The sequence below is a fragment of the Tamandua tetradactyla genome, chromosome 1 (genome assembly GCF_023851605.1).
Source record: "Tamandua tetradactyla isolate mTamTet1 chromosome 1, mTamTet1.pri, whole genome shotgun sequence".
Lineage (NCBI taxonomy): Eukaryota > Metazoa > Chordata > Mammalia > Pilosa > Myrmecophagidae > Tamandua > Tamandua tetradactyla.
The window spans coordinates 173,469,523-173,484,505 of record NC_135327.1 but is presented as its reverse complement, the minus strand read 5'-3'; the positions used below and the strand labels follow the sequence as shown (position 1 = coordinate 173,484,505).

The following is a 14,983-nucleotide window of genomic DNA, read 5'->3' as shown; positions in this document are numbered from 1 at the left end:
AAATAGCTCAGTATCTCAGAATTTAGAAATAAGAGTTACAACTCCTATGCGACTGCTGTAAGAGCTTACAATCTAGGACCCTTTACCACAGGCTACAACCTGATAACTCATGCTTTTTTTAGGAATTTGAATATTTTATTGAAAAGAAAACAAATGTTAAAAGTTAAATTCTAAATTTGATTTAACATGAAATGTTATTGGAATTCAGAGGAATAGTAATGTAAAAACTAATAAATATTAAGGAATAATTGAGTTCACCACACACACTAAATTATATTACATAATCCTCATAACAACCCAATGTTAACCCATGCTCTTGACTTCAATTCTCTGTGTGTGTATATTATAGTGAGTCCATATGAGTGAAGCATGATAATATTTATCTTTTTATTTCTGCCATTTCATTCAACACACTGTCTTTAAGATTCATTCACTAGTTGCATGCCTCAAAACTTCATTCCTTCTTGTGGCTGCTCAGTAGTCTATTTTATGTATACACCACAGTTCCCCCTTTCTTCCCACAGTCATTCTACACTTAGGCCACCTCCACTCATTGTGAATCGTGAACACTGCCACCATAAACACCAGACAGCACCATTACTTGACAAAAATATTTACAAAACCAGAATAGAAGGAAATGTCCTCAATACGATAAAGGGCATATATGAAGCTCCTCCAGGTAACATCACATTCAGTGGTGAAGATTAGAGCTTCCTAAGATAAGAAACAAGACAAAAATGTCCACTGTTACTACTGTTATTCAACACTGTACTGCAAGTTATAGCCAAAACAATTAGGTAAGAAAATGAAATAAAAGGCATCCAAATTGTAAAGGAAGAAATGCTCCTTATTTGCCGATAGTATGATCCTATGTACAGAAAATCATGAAAAATATTCACAACAAAGCTACTAGAGCTATTAAACAAATTCAGCAAAGTGGCTGGATAAAAAAGATCAACATGCAAACAATCAGTAGTGCTTCTATTCACTAGTAATGAACAAACTGAAAAGGAAATCAAGAAAAAAAATCCCCTTTATAATAGCAACTTAAAGAACCAAATATCTAGGGATAAATTCAACCAAGAACATAAAATATTTATACATGAAAATCTACAAAAATTGCTAAAATAAATCAAAGAAGACCTAAATAAATGGAAGGACATCCTGAGTCCATGGATTGGAAGATTAAATATTGCTAAGAGGGCAATTCTACCCAAACTGATTTACATATCTGATGTAATTCCAATAAAAACTCCAACAGCCTACTTAGCAGAACTGGAAAGGCCAATTATCAAATTTACTTGGAAAGGTAAAGGGCCCCAAATAGCCAAGAACTTCTTGAAAAAGAAGAACAAAATGGAAGGACTAATAGTTCCTGATTTTAAAGTATATTACAAAGCTATAATAATCAAATTACCATTGTACCTGCACAAGGAGAGACATATAAACCAATGGATTAAACTGAGATTTCAGAATAAATACATCTATGGCCTAATGATTTTTGACAAAGGTGTAAATTTTACTCAATTGGCAAAAGAATAGTTTCTTCAGCAAATGGTCCTGGGATAACTGGATATCCATATATAAAAGAATGAAGATGGGCCTCTATCTCATGCCATATACAAAAACTAACAAAAATGGATCAAACATAAGAATCAGAACAATGTACCTGTACGGAGAAAATATAGGAAAGCATCTTCAGGACCCTGTGTTAAGCAAATTATTAAGACCTTTCATTAAAAGCATGAGCAACAAGAAAAAAAATATATCAACGGGACCTTTAAAAACTTTTGTGTATCAAAGGACTTCAACAAGAAAGGGAACAGAAAGAGAAAAATCCAGTCCTTGAAGTAGCAGCTAGACTTGAGTGAACATTAGAGTAAAAAAGAATTGGAAGGAATACAGCAAGTCTGAATTGGAGATGAGGTGTGGGAAGACCTGTCCATGACTCAAAAAGATAAATTTATGCTGCAAGGTAAAGTGTCAGAACTGAAGAACAGCATGAAGACTCATGTGCTGGTTTGAAGCTATTATGAACCCCAGAAAAGCCATGTCCTTTAATCTTCATTCAGTATTGCTGGGTAGGATCCTTTTGATTGTTTCCATGGAGATATGACCCACCAAACTGTGTGTGAAAACTTTTGATTAGATGGTTTCTTTGGAGAGGTGTCTCTACCCATTCTAGGTGGGGTTGCTTACTGGAGCTCTTTAAGAGGGAACCATTTTGGAAAAAGCTTTAGAGCCACCAGAGCCACTAGAGCCCACATAGCCAGAGACCTTTGGATATGCATAAAGAAAATGTCCCTGGGGAAGCTGCTGAAGAAGCCTGGAAAGAAAGCTAGCAAATGTTGCCTTTCCAGCTGAGAGAAACTGAACATCATTGGCCTTCTTGAGTCAGGGTATTTTTATCTGGATGCCTTAATTTGGATATTTTTATAACCTTGCCTTAATCTGTACATTTTCACAGACTTAGAGCTGAAAACTTACAACTTAATAAATTCTCCTTCTTAAAAGCCATTCTATTTCTAGTATATTGCATTCTGACAGCTTTTACAAACTAAAACAACTCTGCTTCAGCAGAACCAGAAGCTGAAGGTGGACCTAAAATGAGGCTCCACAAAGAAGGGAGATGGCATGATACGACTTCTGGGTCCTTGGAGGCTTGTGGATAGCCAGGGAGCTGTCAGCAAAGGGCACGTAGTGCTGCTGGGCCAAAGCTCCATCAACATGAATCCAGAGCAGCAGACCCACAATGAATGAAATATACCATTATTCTTTAAAAAAAAAGAAAGAAAGAAAGAAAGAAAGAAAGAAAGGAAAAAGACAACCTACAGAGTGGGAGAAAATATTTGGACAGTACAAACACAAGAGGGGTTTAATTTTTAGATTATATAAAGAAACCCTATAGCCCAACAGCAAAAACGCAAACAACCTAATTAAATGGGCAGAAAACTTGAAGACATATTTTCAAAGATATATAAATGGCCAATGGTAAATGGTACATTTGCTCAACATTATTAGCTATTAGGGAAATGCAAATCAAGACCACAATGAGACATATGTCATATCCATTAGAATGACTATTCTTCAAACAATGTAAATAAGTGTTGGAAAGGATATGGTGAATCAGAAACACCTGGTCATTGTTGGTAGGAATGTAAAGTGGTACAGGCACAGTGGAAAACAGTATGGCAGATCCTCAGAAAGTTAAGTATAGAATTACCTATGACCCAATAATCCCACTTCCAGGTGTAAGAAGGAAGCAACCCAAGTGTCTATCACCAGATGAATGGATAAACAAATGTGGCATATACATATTAATAGAATGAAGTTCAGATACACGTGAAAACTAGGATGGACTTTGAAGACATTACCTTGAGTGAAATAAGCTGGATACAAAGGGACAAATATTGTACTATAACACTGATATTAAATAATAAGAAAAGACACAGAGTCAGAAACTAGGATACAGGTTACGAGGGTCCAGGATAGGGGAAAGGGAATGGAGAGTTAATGCTTAATTGATATAGAACTTCTGTTTGGGGTGATATGGAAAAGTTTTAGTAACAGATGGTGGTGATGGTAACACAACATTGAGAATCTAATTAACTCCACTGAATTATATATTTGAATATGGTTAAAAGGGAAAATTTTAGGCTGTATATATGTTACTAGAATTTTAAAAATAATAGGACTGTACAACACAAACTGAACTCTAATGTACACTATGGACTATAGTTAATAGTATAAATGTAATAATACTGTTTATCAATTGTAACAAAGGTACTACATTAACGTAAAATGTTAAGAATACGGAAAACTATGTATGAGAAGGGTCTCATTTGGGAACTCTGTATTATGTTCTTTTCAATATAACATACATTAATATATTACTGTAAACGTGTAATTTCTCCAATTAAAAAAAATCAATGGGACCCTAGCAAAGCAGGATCTGCTGCCAATACTTACTTAACAGATGGGAAAAGTAAGGGCAGAGAGGTTGAGACTGTGTCACTTGGTATAGGGTAGTTGATTGTTGGATCTGGAAATAAAAACATTTCCTGATTCCTACCCTGGACTACTGATCCTACAGTCCCTGGACTACTGATCCTACAGTCCCTGGACTACTGATCCTACAGTCCAAGTTCAGAGGGCAAGTATAGATTGTGTGCCATATACATCTCCAAGTGTTTTAATCCATTCCTGAAATCTGCCAACTATCAGAAATTATTATGACAGCACTGAACTGGTCACTTAAAGCTTTTCTCATCTTTTTTCCTGTAGTAAGAATGTCTCTGGAAAGGATATGTTTAACTGTGTTTGCTCTTCTGCGGCAAAGCCCAGATCCTCTAGACATTACAGAAGGTTTAGAGCAAGAATGGTAAAAGCTCTGCACATCATCCTCTGCTCCTCCACCTTCCCTATGCCAGAAAAGCACCAACTCTTCGCTCTCTTCCCCCTCTTCTTTCAAAATATGCAAAAGGTTCAATGTGGTATAATACGCGGTGTTAAAGGAGAAAAGAAACATTTGAGTTTTTGTCAAGACTAACAGGCTTCAGAATAATTATCAGTTAACCTTTCCAATCGTAATTTCTAAGTATGAAAGGTTACTGGAAAGAATGTCACCCTCTTGTGGGGTAAAAAAATTTTTTTCCAATTTCTATGAACTTGGTGGTTATCTTTTACTTTTTAATTATTTTTTCCTAAGCTTTTAAATTTTTTTTTATTTTTTAATTCATCATCATGATAATTTCTTAGGACATTTGCATCAATTCAGAAAAAGAAATAAAAGGAAAACAGAAAAAAATTCATACATATTCAAGAAACATGCTACTAGAACACAGCTCTACATTTTCAGGCAGTTTCTCCAACCTCACTTTTACACCTTAACTAAAAAGGTGATACCTATTTAATGCGTAAGAATAACTTCCAGGATAACCTCTGCACTCTGTTTGGAATCTCTCAGCCATTGATACTTCATTTTGTCTCATTTCTTTCTCTCTTCCCTCTTTCTGAGTAGGTTTTCTCAATCCCTTGGTGCTGAGTCCTGGCTCATTCTAGGATTTCTGTTCCATGTTGCCAGGAAGGTCCACACCCCTGGGAGGCACGTCCCATGTAGAAAGGGAGAGAGAGCAGTGAGTTTGCTTGTCGTGTTGGCTGAGAGAGAGAGGCCACATCCATCTGAGCAGCAAAAGAGGTTCTCCTGGAGGTGACTCTTAGGCCTAATTTTAAGTAGGCTTAGCCTTTCCTTTGTGGGGTTAAGTTTCATATGAACAAACCCCAAAATTGGGGGCTCAGCCTATTGCTTTGGTTTTCCCCACTTCCTATGAGAATATCAAGAATTCTCCACTTGGGGAAGTTGAATTTTCCCCCTTTCTCTCAGTGGTTATCTTTTATAAGAAATATTTGAGTACATGAACTTGGCCATGTCTCTGATGATAGATTTACTTCCTTGGGCAAACAGAAGTTCTTAAAGTAATAACCTCCAAAGCCTATGGGCCATCATACTTCCTTGCCCTGGGGGCAGCTAACATCTCAATTATGTTTATCACAAAGCCTTCTCTGCTTATGGCTGTCTTTCCTCTAAAAACAGTGACAAATGTATCAAGGGAGAGGAGGCAGTATCCCACATTTTGATCCTTCTGAATTCTCTGGAGAATTAACCATGGAAGAGGAACACAAAGAAATATTCCTATGAGCCATACTCAAAGCACATCCTAGAAATTTAAGTACATAGTATTTGATTTGTAAATTGAGAAAACATACTCCCTATTTTGAATAAAATCACCGATAACTCACTCCAGATACATGATCACAAAACCTAGAAAATAGAACTGGTCATTAATAGTAGATAGAAAATATTTTGTGAGATATTCTACCAATGTTTTTTTTAAAAATGGAAATTCCCCAAGAAAATCTGGAGATTCACCAGAAATTTATTTTAGCACTGTTTCAAAGGAAAACTCTCAAAAGACCCTTTGACAGTATATCATTTTCCATCTTTGGAAACCTAAACAAAACTCACTTTTTGTAGAAAAAATATAATTATTGTAAAGTATGTAAACATTTAAAAAAGTTGACTTCAAAAGTAGCCTTAGGAAACACAGAGACATCTTGCAATGTCTATAGTTTTATTAAGAAAAAATGAACAAAATACATTCTCTCTATATATGTACATTACATACAACATAATTCTACAATTGCAATTGTTCAGCACATCATTCATTTATTCACTCACAAAGTAGTATTAACACATTTACCAAACCTGGAACCAGAAAATTACTTGTACTAAAAAAAAAAAAAAATCCTAGAATGCATATGGATCAGGCCAAAAGTTAGATAAATCATAGGGTTACAAGGGGAATGGGGAAGATTGCAGTACATACTCAACATAGCCCAACAATGCCTTAGAATAATAATGATGTTAAAAAAGGGCTGATTCTCCTGAAGCACTTCTATTTAAAAGCTCCAACTATATCTCATATATAGCTTTCCCAGAGTTCCCTTATGATTTCAATTTCTGATTTAGGTACTTTAAGATATAATCTTAATCCCATGTTGCGACCGAAGAGGGTAAAGAGAAGAGCAGAACCCCACAAGATTGCTGTTTTCTCCTCCACATGCTAAAGAGAGTAATATAAAATGATACTGAGGCACAAAATTTCTGAATCTTAGCTGCTAAGCAGAGAAATACATCTTTTTTTTTCTTTGAGAGATATTTGCTCAAGTATGACAAGGAACTCTTCTTGTCTCATTGACTCCTTATTTACATTTATGTTCACTTTGCCTGTAACTTTTATCTTTTGCCTTTGAAAAGTACCTCACTCTTTCTGGGTGTGGGTTTAATTGTGACAATATAAAAAAGTCCATCTCAAACAGAAAGCTTCTTCATGGTATGAACATACCCAAAATACACATAACAGTACACAAAAACCTTAAAACTCAACTGCCTTTTAAGAATGAAATTTCCAGTGACCTGTACAAGATAACTCCCTATGGCTTCTGGGTAATAGATTATATCCATAGTTCAGACTAAAAGATACACAGCAACAGAATTTATTTACAGACTGTCTGTTTGGAAATGAGCAATGCTTAGTGTAATAAAAGTAAAGGTGGGAACAAATGCCTGTACCCTGTTCCTATATACATATTGCAAAAGATCATGAGAATGGCTGTTTAAAAAAAAAATTACTTTTTCTGGCCTTTACCACGTTGGGTAATGGAAAAAAAGTCGGAAAAAATAAAATGAAGTCTCATCATTTAATTAATAGTGGCTTTCCTTTTTCAAACTTAGTAATTTTATAGTTTTCTATGATAAACATATGCTATTTTTATAATCACAAAATCAATAAATGTTGTTTTTAACAGTCCCATAAAAGATATTTAACATTCTCTAACTTTCAGATGAGCTGGTTACTGTAAGGCCATGTTTTCAGTCTAGGAGATGTTCTAACAAAGAGCTATCTATAGATTAATAAGCAGACCTGGAAAGACAGATCTATTGGCTATAGATAGAGCTGTATCTTTCTTCTCAATTTAATTTCTAGTTCAACTTTGGTTTTGAGGCTCTATCTCTATCTGAGGGGATTTAATTTCTGCCCACTGAGTACTTCTAATTTATATAAGAATTAAGAGTTGACTTAAAAAAATTCTAATCTTTCCCAAGCTGCACATGAATATGCCATTTTGATAACTGTTTGTTAACAAAAACAAGATGTTCTTAAAGAAAAAAAGTTTGTCTTACCTTTTCTGTATTCTTATCATGAACCTGAAGCTTCAACTGTACACTGCTATTGGAGTGGTAGCAAGGGAAGGAGTCTCTTTAAGAAGAGATATATATATCTTCTCATATATATATATATATATATATATATATATATATTCATAAGGGAATCTGTTTATAGAAAAGTGTCACATTATTTTGCAGTTGTAAAATTGAGCTGATGACTATACATAAAGGACAATTACCTATACTATCTAAATTATTCCTTTCAAAAGACATTTCATAGAAGTCATAAAAATAAGCTGGCTTAAAGAATAACATAATCACAACAACTCTTGGCCAGGCTACATGTTTTGTAATTTTGTGTTCAGTGCTTCTACAAGTATGGATAATATGTACAGGTAAAAATGAGCTAAGCCTTTACAAAGACTTCTGAAATAGGCAATTAAATAAATATAAAGCCACACATCTGTCCTCAGTTTTCCCCCTTTCAACTCAAGAAGAAAGGTAAATAGAGTGATTACAGGCAGTGTGTTGAAACAGTTGCCTGCACACATCTGATGGAATGGTTCTGATGGTATAAGATTCTGTCCTTTTTGTCGCAATTGAATTTATAAAGATCTGCCAATGCAATGGAACTGGAAAGACTTATTCTAGATACCTTCTCTAATTTGTTTAACTAGTTTATATATGTGGAGATGACCTAAAGAATAAACCAATGTTACTGTACATTACTCATGTATTTCATGACAAAGTAAAATAAACAGAGACCCTTGGGATTATGCATAATTAATTTATTTTAAAGCATGGAAATTAACTTGATGTCAATTCAACATTGTATGGGTTAAAAGTTAGAAAGGAAATGACAATTTTCTTCCTATCTTAAAGGGCTAGAAAATGAACACCAAACAAATGACACTACCTAAGCCATAAAAGACATAACAAAGGAGAGAAATAATGCTCAAAATTGGTTACTTGAGCAACTCCTTAATCATGCACACAGGCCTGTTCAGTATATATTACACACAGAGTGTTTTTCCTTCCTGCCAATTAATTTGGTATTCATTAAGTATTGAATAAAACAGAAGAATGATGATCTCCTCAGGCTGGTATTCGTGTAGCAAACAGCTTAGATATCCAAACTAGCTACTATGACTGCTAGCATCCCGATGGTACAGAGCTGTGCTGCAGCAAGAGCTTAAACTTGAGGAATAAGCAAGTCCCATGGGAGCCTCCCCAAACTGCATGCTATAAGATTTTTATTGCTGTTGCTCACTCTGGATCCTCATCAAGGAACTGGTTGGACATAAGAAACAGCTCACCAAGTTTAGATTACAGTCCAACACACTCGGTTTACTATTTTAAGATATCTATTAGTTCTTTGGAGAAAGGTGCTGCAAGAAATGCTGCTTCCCAACAGTTATTCAAATTAATTTAATATTTTAGAAATGTAAGCTTTGATCCATTTTGATAGTCCTCCAGCACTGAATTAATAAGACTAATTTAGGGTTAGAATGAAGAACTTTCTTTTTCATTTAAATTTGTAGACTTTCAAATCCATAACCAAAAAAAAGTCCTTATTTTTCCTTCTCTAACATATCCTCATTCTCCTCCCTAGCTGTGTTCCTGAGAAAAACAAAATAGGATTTTCTTTTTCTTTTCTTTTTTGGTGCATGGGCCAGGAATTGAACTAGGTCTCCCGCATGGCAGGCAAGCATTCTACCACTGAACCACCCGTGCACCCTAAAATAGGGTACTGTACAGGTAAGTTTCCATTAAGATTGCTTGAACAGCAGGTGAAAAGGAAGAACATGATTTGAAAATTCTAAGTGATGTCTTAGAACTGGTCTAATTCCCTAATTCACAATCCCATTCCTTTTTGTTATTGATTCTTTAGCTGTCATATAATTACTGAAATTCTGAGGAAATGAGGGCATATTAGCAAATCCTATTTCCAAATAATGATGCTAATATGGAAGATAAACTAGAACCCTTTGATTTTTGCCTTTTTATGTTTTAAATTAGGATCCAGTTCAAGATCTATAGCTTTGTAGTTCTAAATACCAGAAAAAGACAGACAGTGATATGGTTTCACACAAGTATAGTTCTCTCTCACCACTAGAAAATCTGATTGACTATAACCTCTGATTCCTTAGGTTAAGGGGTACAGAGCTATTATTAAGGCTCATACCACTGGTTATGATTGGGAATAAAATCAACTCATGTGGAATTTGAGCTAAATTCACATACTTGAGTGGAAGAGACATTTGTAAGGCTTCATTATATTTAAGGGGAAAAAAAGGAATTCCTATCATTTCATAGAAAAGGAAGTCATTCCTCATGACTCAACTATTCAACAACTGAAATTCAATTCTTAAGAAAAATTCCAACTGTACTCTGCCAGAAAATCACTGCTACTCACAGTAATGTGAATTGGGGGGAAGGAGGGGGAGACAAGGCTAAAAGATAAAAGAAAAAAAAAAAGACAATAGGCAAATGAAAATTCTGATGGTTTGCTGAAACTTAACTTGTACCAACAGAGGCTCCTCCACTAAAGCTGCCACAGCCATTATTACTATTCCCAAAATGAAAATGACAAGTATTTTTACAGTGGTATTTAAATGTTATTCTTTAATAATATACAATTTCTTATTTCACTAGACTGTCTTTATAAACAAGGATAAAAGCGTATCAGACTTTTTTTCCAAGCAGTTCAACAATACTAAGCAGTACCACAGAAAACCTAAGAAGGCTAGGGCTAAAAAAGTAAAAAATAGTTAAACTATCTAAGAAAAATAATGGAAATATAATTCACAGTATTTGGTAGGTAGGGGAACACAAGGTGAGAAAAAATCATGTATAAATAAAATCCCTATGATAGAATTTTTTTGGGGGGGAATAAAAAAGAGCAGGAAGGAATCTGTAAACTGCAAAGAGTACCACCCTCCCCAAAATGATGGCAATATAATCCACCTGAGCTAGTAATCACTAAATTAATTATTTAACACACTTGGGAACTTCTACCTTCAAATGACATATGTGTAGACTAGAGTTCTGATCAACCAGGTCACTTCAGCATTAAAACAAGTGACAATGAGGTATAAGCCACAGTAAAAAATTACAAAAGAGTAATGCTATTTGACTAATAAGGAATACAAAAATCTCTGAAAAAGCCCAAAGATGTAATCCTCAAGTCACTGTCATATGCAGACTTTCTATGACATTCCTCTAACAACCATAAACTTTTTCTGGGGGAGCCTGCACTTCTCAAACAAAGAACTATTATAGGAATTTTAAACTTCATGAAAACGTAGGCTGGAATTTCTACAAAGGGATGAGACTGTGGATGAAGACAGATTTTTATGAAAAGATTTAGAAAAGTATATATTTAGAGATAGACGACTTTGTTTAAAGTATACATTCTATACCCTCCCAGAGAAATCACTTTAACCTTAAAATCTTAATTTTCAGCTGTTATGTAACATTCACCCAGCAAAGGAATTAATGCAACTCTCACTCAAGAAATAATTAACTGATACACAACTACTTAATAAATTCACTTAGTGTTAAGAATAATTACAGGATAAGTTTCTCATGTAACTACCATGAGAATGAGTATAATTTAGAGACTAAAGTCAGGAACTTTCTAAGTGCTTTTAAATCTATTAAGCATTGTTCTAAATCTCTTAATAATGATTAAGTGCCTCAAACTAGTTTTTGTTTATACCTTAGAGTTTAAAACCCAGTTTTATTACTCTGTTAATAATAATAGCACTTTTAAGACAGAGTGACAAGATCACTGGAATGATAAGTTGCCAACCATTTATATACAATAAACATATTTCACCCAAGAATACAGTTTTACAAGATTAAACTAAACACTGTGCTCTAAAACTGACAAGCCTTTCTATGATAAACTAGCAATCTAACTTTATAAAGTTTTCTATTTTTTTTTTGTTATTAGACATGGACAATTTTAGTAAAACTGTTTTAGTAAAATGGAAACAAGATCTAAGAAGATCTTGATAAAAGTTAATACTATCAAGTCGGCTTTAGCATAGACATAGGCACTCAAGTCTGAATTTCTGTTTGAATAAAAGAATTAATTAGGCTGACTACATGAGGGCTCTGTAATTCCACAAATGAATGCAAACACGTTTGAGATGTATCTTCTAAATAAGATATTTTCTCATGAAATAGAAGTGCCAAAAATGATATTAGAGAACTGGTTTATTACTGGTTGAAAACAATATAGTCTACCAGGAATAAGAGAAATGAGAATGAGGTTGAAGTTTGGGATGATGAAATTGAGTCAATGTACCCTAATTGCTAATAACTAATGCTTCTAAAATATCAGCTAGGTGTTTCAATTTAGGAATCACTAGGTTAGAATGAAGAGTTTTAAGTACTAATGCATATATACTACGCAAACTAAACAACCTATCTAAATACCAAATCAGATTGTTTAAATTATAACATACTTCTGAAATTCTTGGAAATACATATAGCTCCTCACTAGGTACATAAAGAAATTTCACATCAAGATTCTAATGTGAAATATTGTGAGCACTGTGTCGCTCTTGATCATGGGTGTAATGAAGCCATACATTCTTCTGCAGTCATTACCAGCAGTGTTCTATTAAAGCTCCAAGATTCAAATTCTGATTTTTCTAGTCAGCAACCTCCTTATTAAGCCTATCTCACTTAAGCAACACTAAAAGTTCATTATTATTCTGCCCAATTAAAACATGTTGATGAAAAAACAAAAGGGAAAAGTTCCACCTAAACAAAGTCTAAGGATAGGTGAAATTAAAACAAACATACTTGCAAAGAAACCAGTAAGGAGGCTGGGAAAACAAACAAAATAAAGATCACTGAGATTAGAAACTGAGTTTCCTCCAAATAATAAGGAGCCTAAGGAGCTGATACAAAAATGAGGAAGACACCACTGTAAAAATAAATGGTGAGAAACAGCAGAATTTCATTTGGTTGTGTTTTTAAAGTGCTAGAATTCACAGTAAGCAAAACTATAGAGCTTTTACATTTAGGGTGACTATCAAGTTCAATTCTTCCTTATGAATCCTCTGGTTTATATCTGTCTCCCTGAAATGATATCCAATCAGTGACAATATTTGTGGTGTTAATATTTTATGGTCTTGACTGCCACTCAGGAAAATCATCTTATGAAACTGTTCAAGTATGTAAAGAGATTGTATTTACTCAACTATAATACTGATTGATCATTCTGCAGCTGCATAATTTGGTATATAATGAATAAATGTTATATCTTTCACAATATAAGGTAAAGATCAAATCATCTGATAAATAGCTACTGATTGCTTTAGGATCCTTAGAAAGTTAATGAGCTGAAGATACAAGCCTAGAACTAGGAAAAATATATTCCTATATTATCCTCCTCAGAAGAAGCAAAATCATGTAATAAAACATACAGAGAAGAGGTATCTCAAAGTCTCATGAGACTTTCAAAGTGCAGGTCAATTTTTTCTCCCTTTCTTTGGTGAGGCCTAATCTTGCTACTTAGGGACATACTTCAAGTCACTCTAAACAGCCATCGGAATATTGGTAATTTATTGTATTGACTGTGTCTGTTTTATGCAAAGTGGGTATCAGTTGTACACAGTATACTTATGAGCAAATGTGAGCTAGCCAGATGCAGGTTTCCTATACTGTATTCCACAGCACCTCATGAGAAGACCTGCACCTTCCTTCTCTGCAAATTAAAGAACAACCTTTGCCATACCTTTCCTTCAGTTTAATGAAAATATATTTGCACCATTATTTTTCCTTTCCTCCATTTAAAAAAGCTTGATCCATGTGCTTAGTGAAATGCCTGTCAATTGCACACTATAGGACAATCACAAATCAGTACTTTCTAAAACATCAGTATATAGAAGGAGATGGAGGGAGCCAACACACTGAAAGTGCAGCTCTGGTTAAAATTACCCACCCAAGTAAAACTGCTACAAAGAAATAGTGCAAGGAATGTAAGCTCTGGTTTTGCACAGCTCTACCATAGGAAAAATCATTTTCTTCAAAAACTGCTACAAAGATATCAATGACATATTAGTAATCACTACTAGATCCCTCCTGCTAGTCATTTTTAGAATGGCTCTTAAAGGTTTATCCTTGAACTACAGTCTTCTCATATTAATGTTTCTGTGAATCACAGCCAAATGCTACTGTACATCTTCTATAAAATATATCATTATAGAAATATTATTTACCAATCTCTTGATAAGTGCCAGGATCAATCTCGGATTTCATTTTTTAGTTTGAGCCCTTTGTCCTCCTATTGTTTAATGTAATAAAAGACTCAAGTCAAGAGAGACACATATATCACCTTTACAAACATCAATTGTCCTACAGAACTATATATCAATTGTTAAGCATGAAGTGAAGAGGTAAACAAGTGACACCACTTAGAAGCAATTGTGTGATGTAAGGTAAACTGAAATGGAAGAGAAGGAGAAAGAAGAAAGAATGGCCAAACAATCCAACAACAACAAAATCCAAAATTCTTATAGAGCTGAGTCTGTCAATAGTGCCTATTTCCCCCAATTAAAAAAAAAAATGAAATAAAAATCTGAAAAGGGTAAACGTGCCTGATTGATTTTTCTTTTATACTCAATAATTTTTAAAAGTTAAAGTGAGAAAAATATATATTTATATTTAAATGGAAAGTATATCAATTTCACTTTATTAGCCTAATTTAGGAATGGGAGGAGAAAGGGGTTGAGGTCAGGTCTAAAAGAAGAGGGTTAAAACTTTTGATGGTAAAGATCCCTTCAAAACTCTGGTGCAGTCCTCAATCACTGCAGGCAAATTTTCGGTTGTTGAAATTCAAAATACTGAAAGCAGATTCATGTTCTCCATTTCTGTATTCAGTGACTCTTCAGTTACAGTGTGATGAGGTCCACCAAGTTGCCTTTAGGAGGGGTCATGCTGTCAGGAAAGAAATTTACTAAGGTGTCAAAGAGCTGAGTTCTTTGAGCATAGGTGTGATCCACATCTGAAAAGCCTGGTGAAGTAAAGAGAAAGAAACTCATCCATTGTGTTGCAACTTGACATGTAACAGAAAAGCTAGTTGAGAAAAGCAGCAATATACAAGGAAAAAACCCCAAATCCAAAGCAAATTATGCTTTAAAATCAGATATAGGTTCTGATCCCTGTTCTACCATCTGGCAGTGGTGTGACTTATGATAAATTATCCGGTCTTTCTGGAACTGCTTCCTCAGCTGT

At 34.4% G+C, this 14,983-nt stretch overlaps 1 protein-coding gene across 1 annotated transcript in view; it reads right to left on the bottom strand.

Moving 5' to 3' along the window:
• Positions 1 to 2,783: 2,783 nt before the first annotated feature.
• The window catches only part of MKLN1 (muskelin 1), a 299,405-nt gene continuing 287,205 nt past the window's right edge, over positions 2,784 to 14,983 (bottom strand). Inside the window, exon 18 of the mRNA XM_077135509.1 lies at positions 2,784 to 14,762. Coding sequence (XP_076991624.1) covers positions 14,641 to 14,762 — 122 coding nt within the window. The 3' untranslated portion in view covers positions 2,784 to 14,640. The remainder of the gene's footprint in view (positions 14,763 to 14,983) is intronic.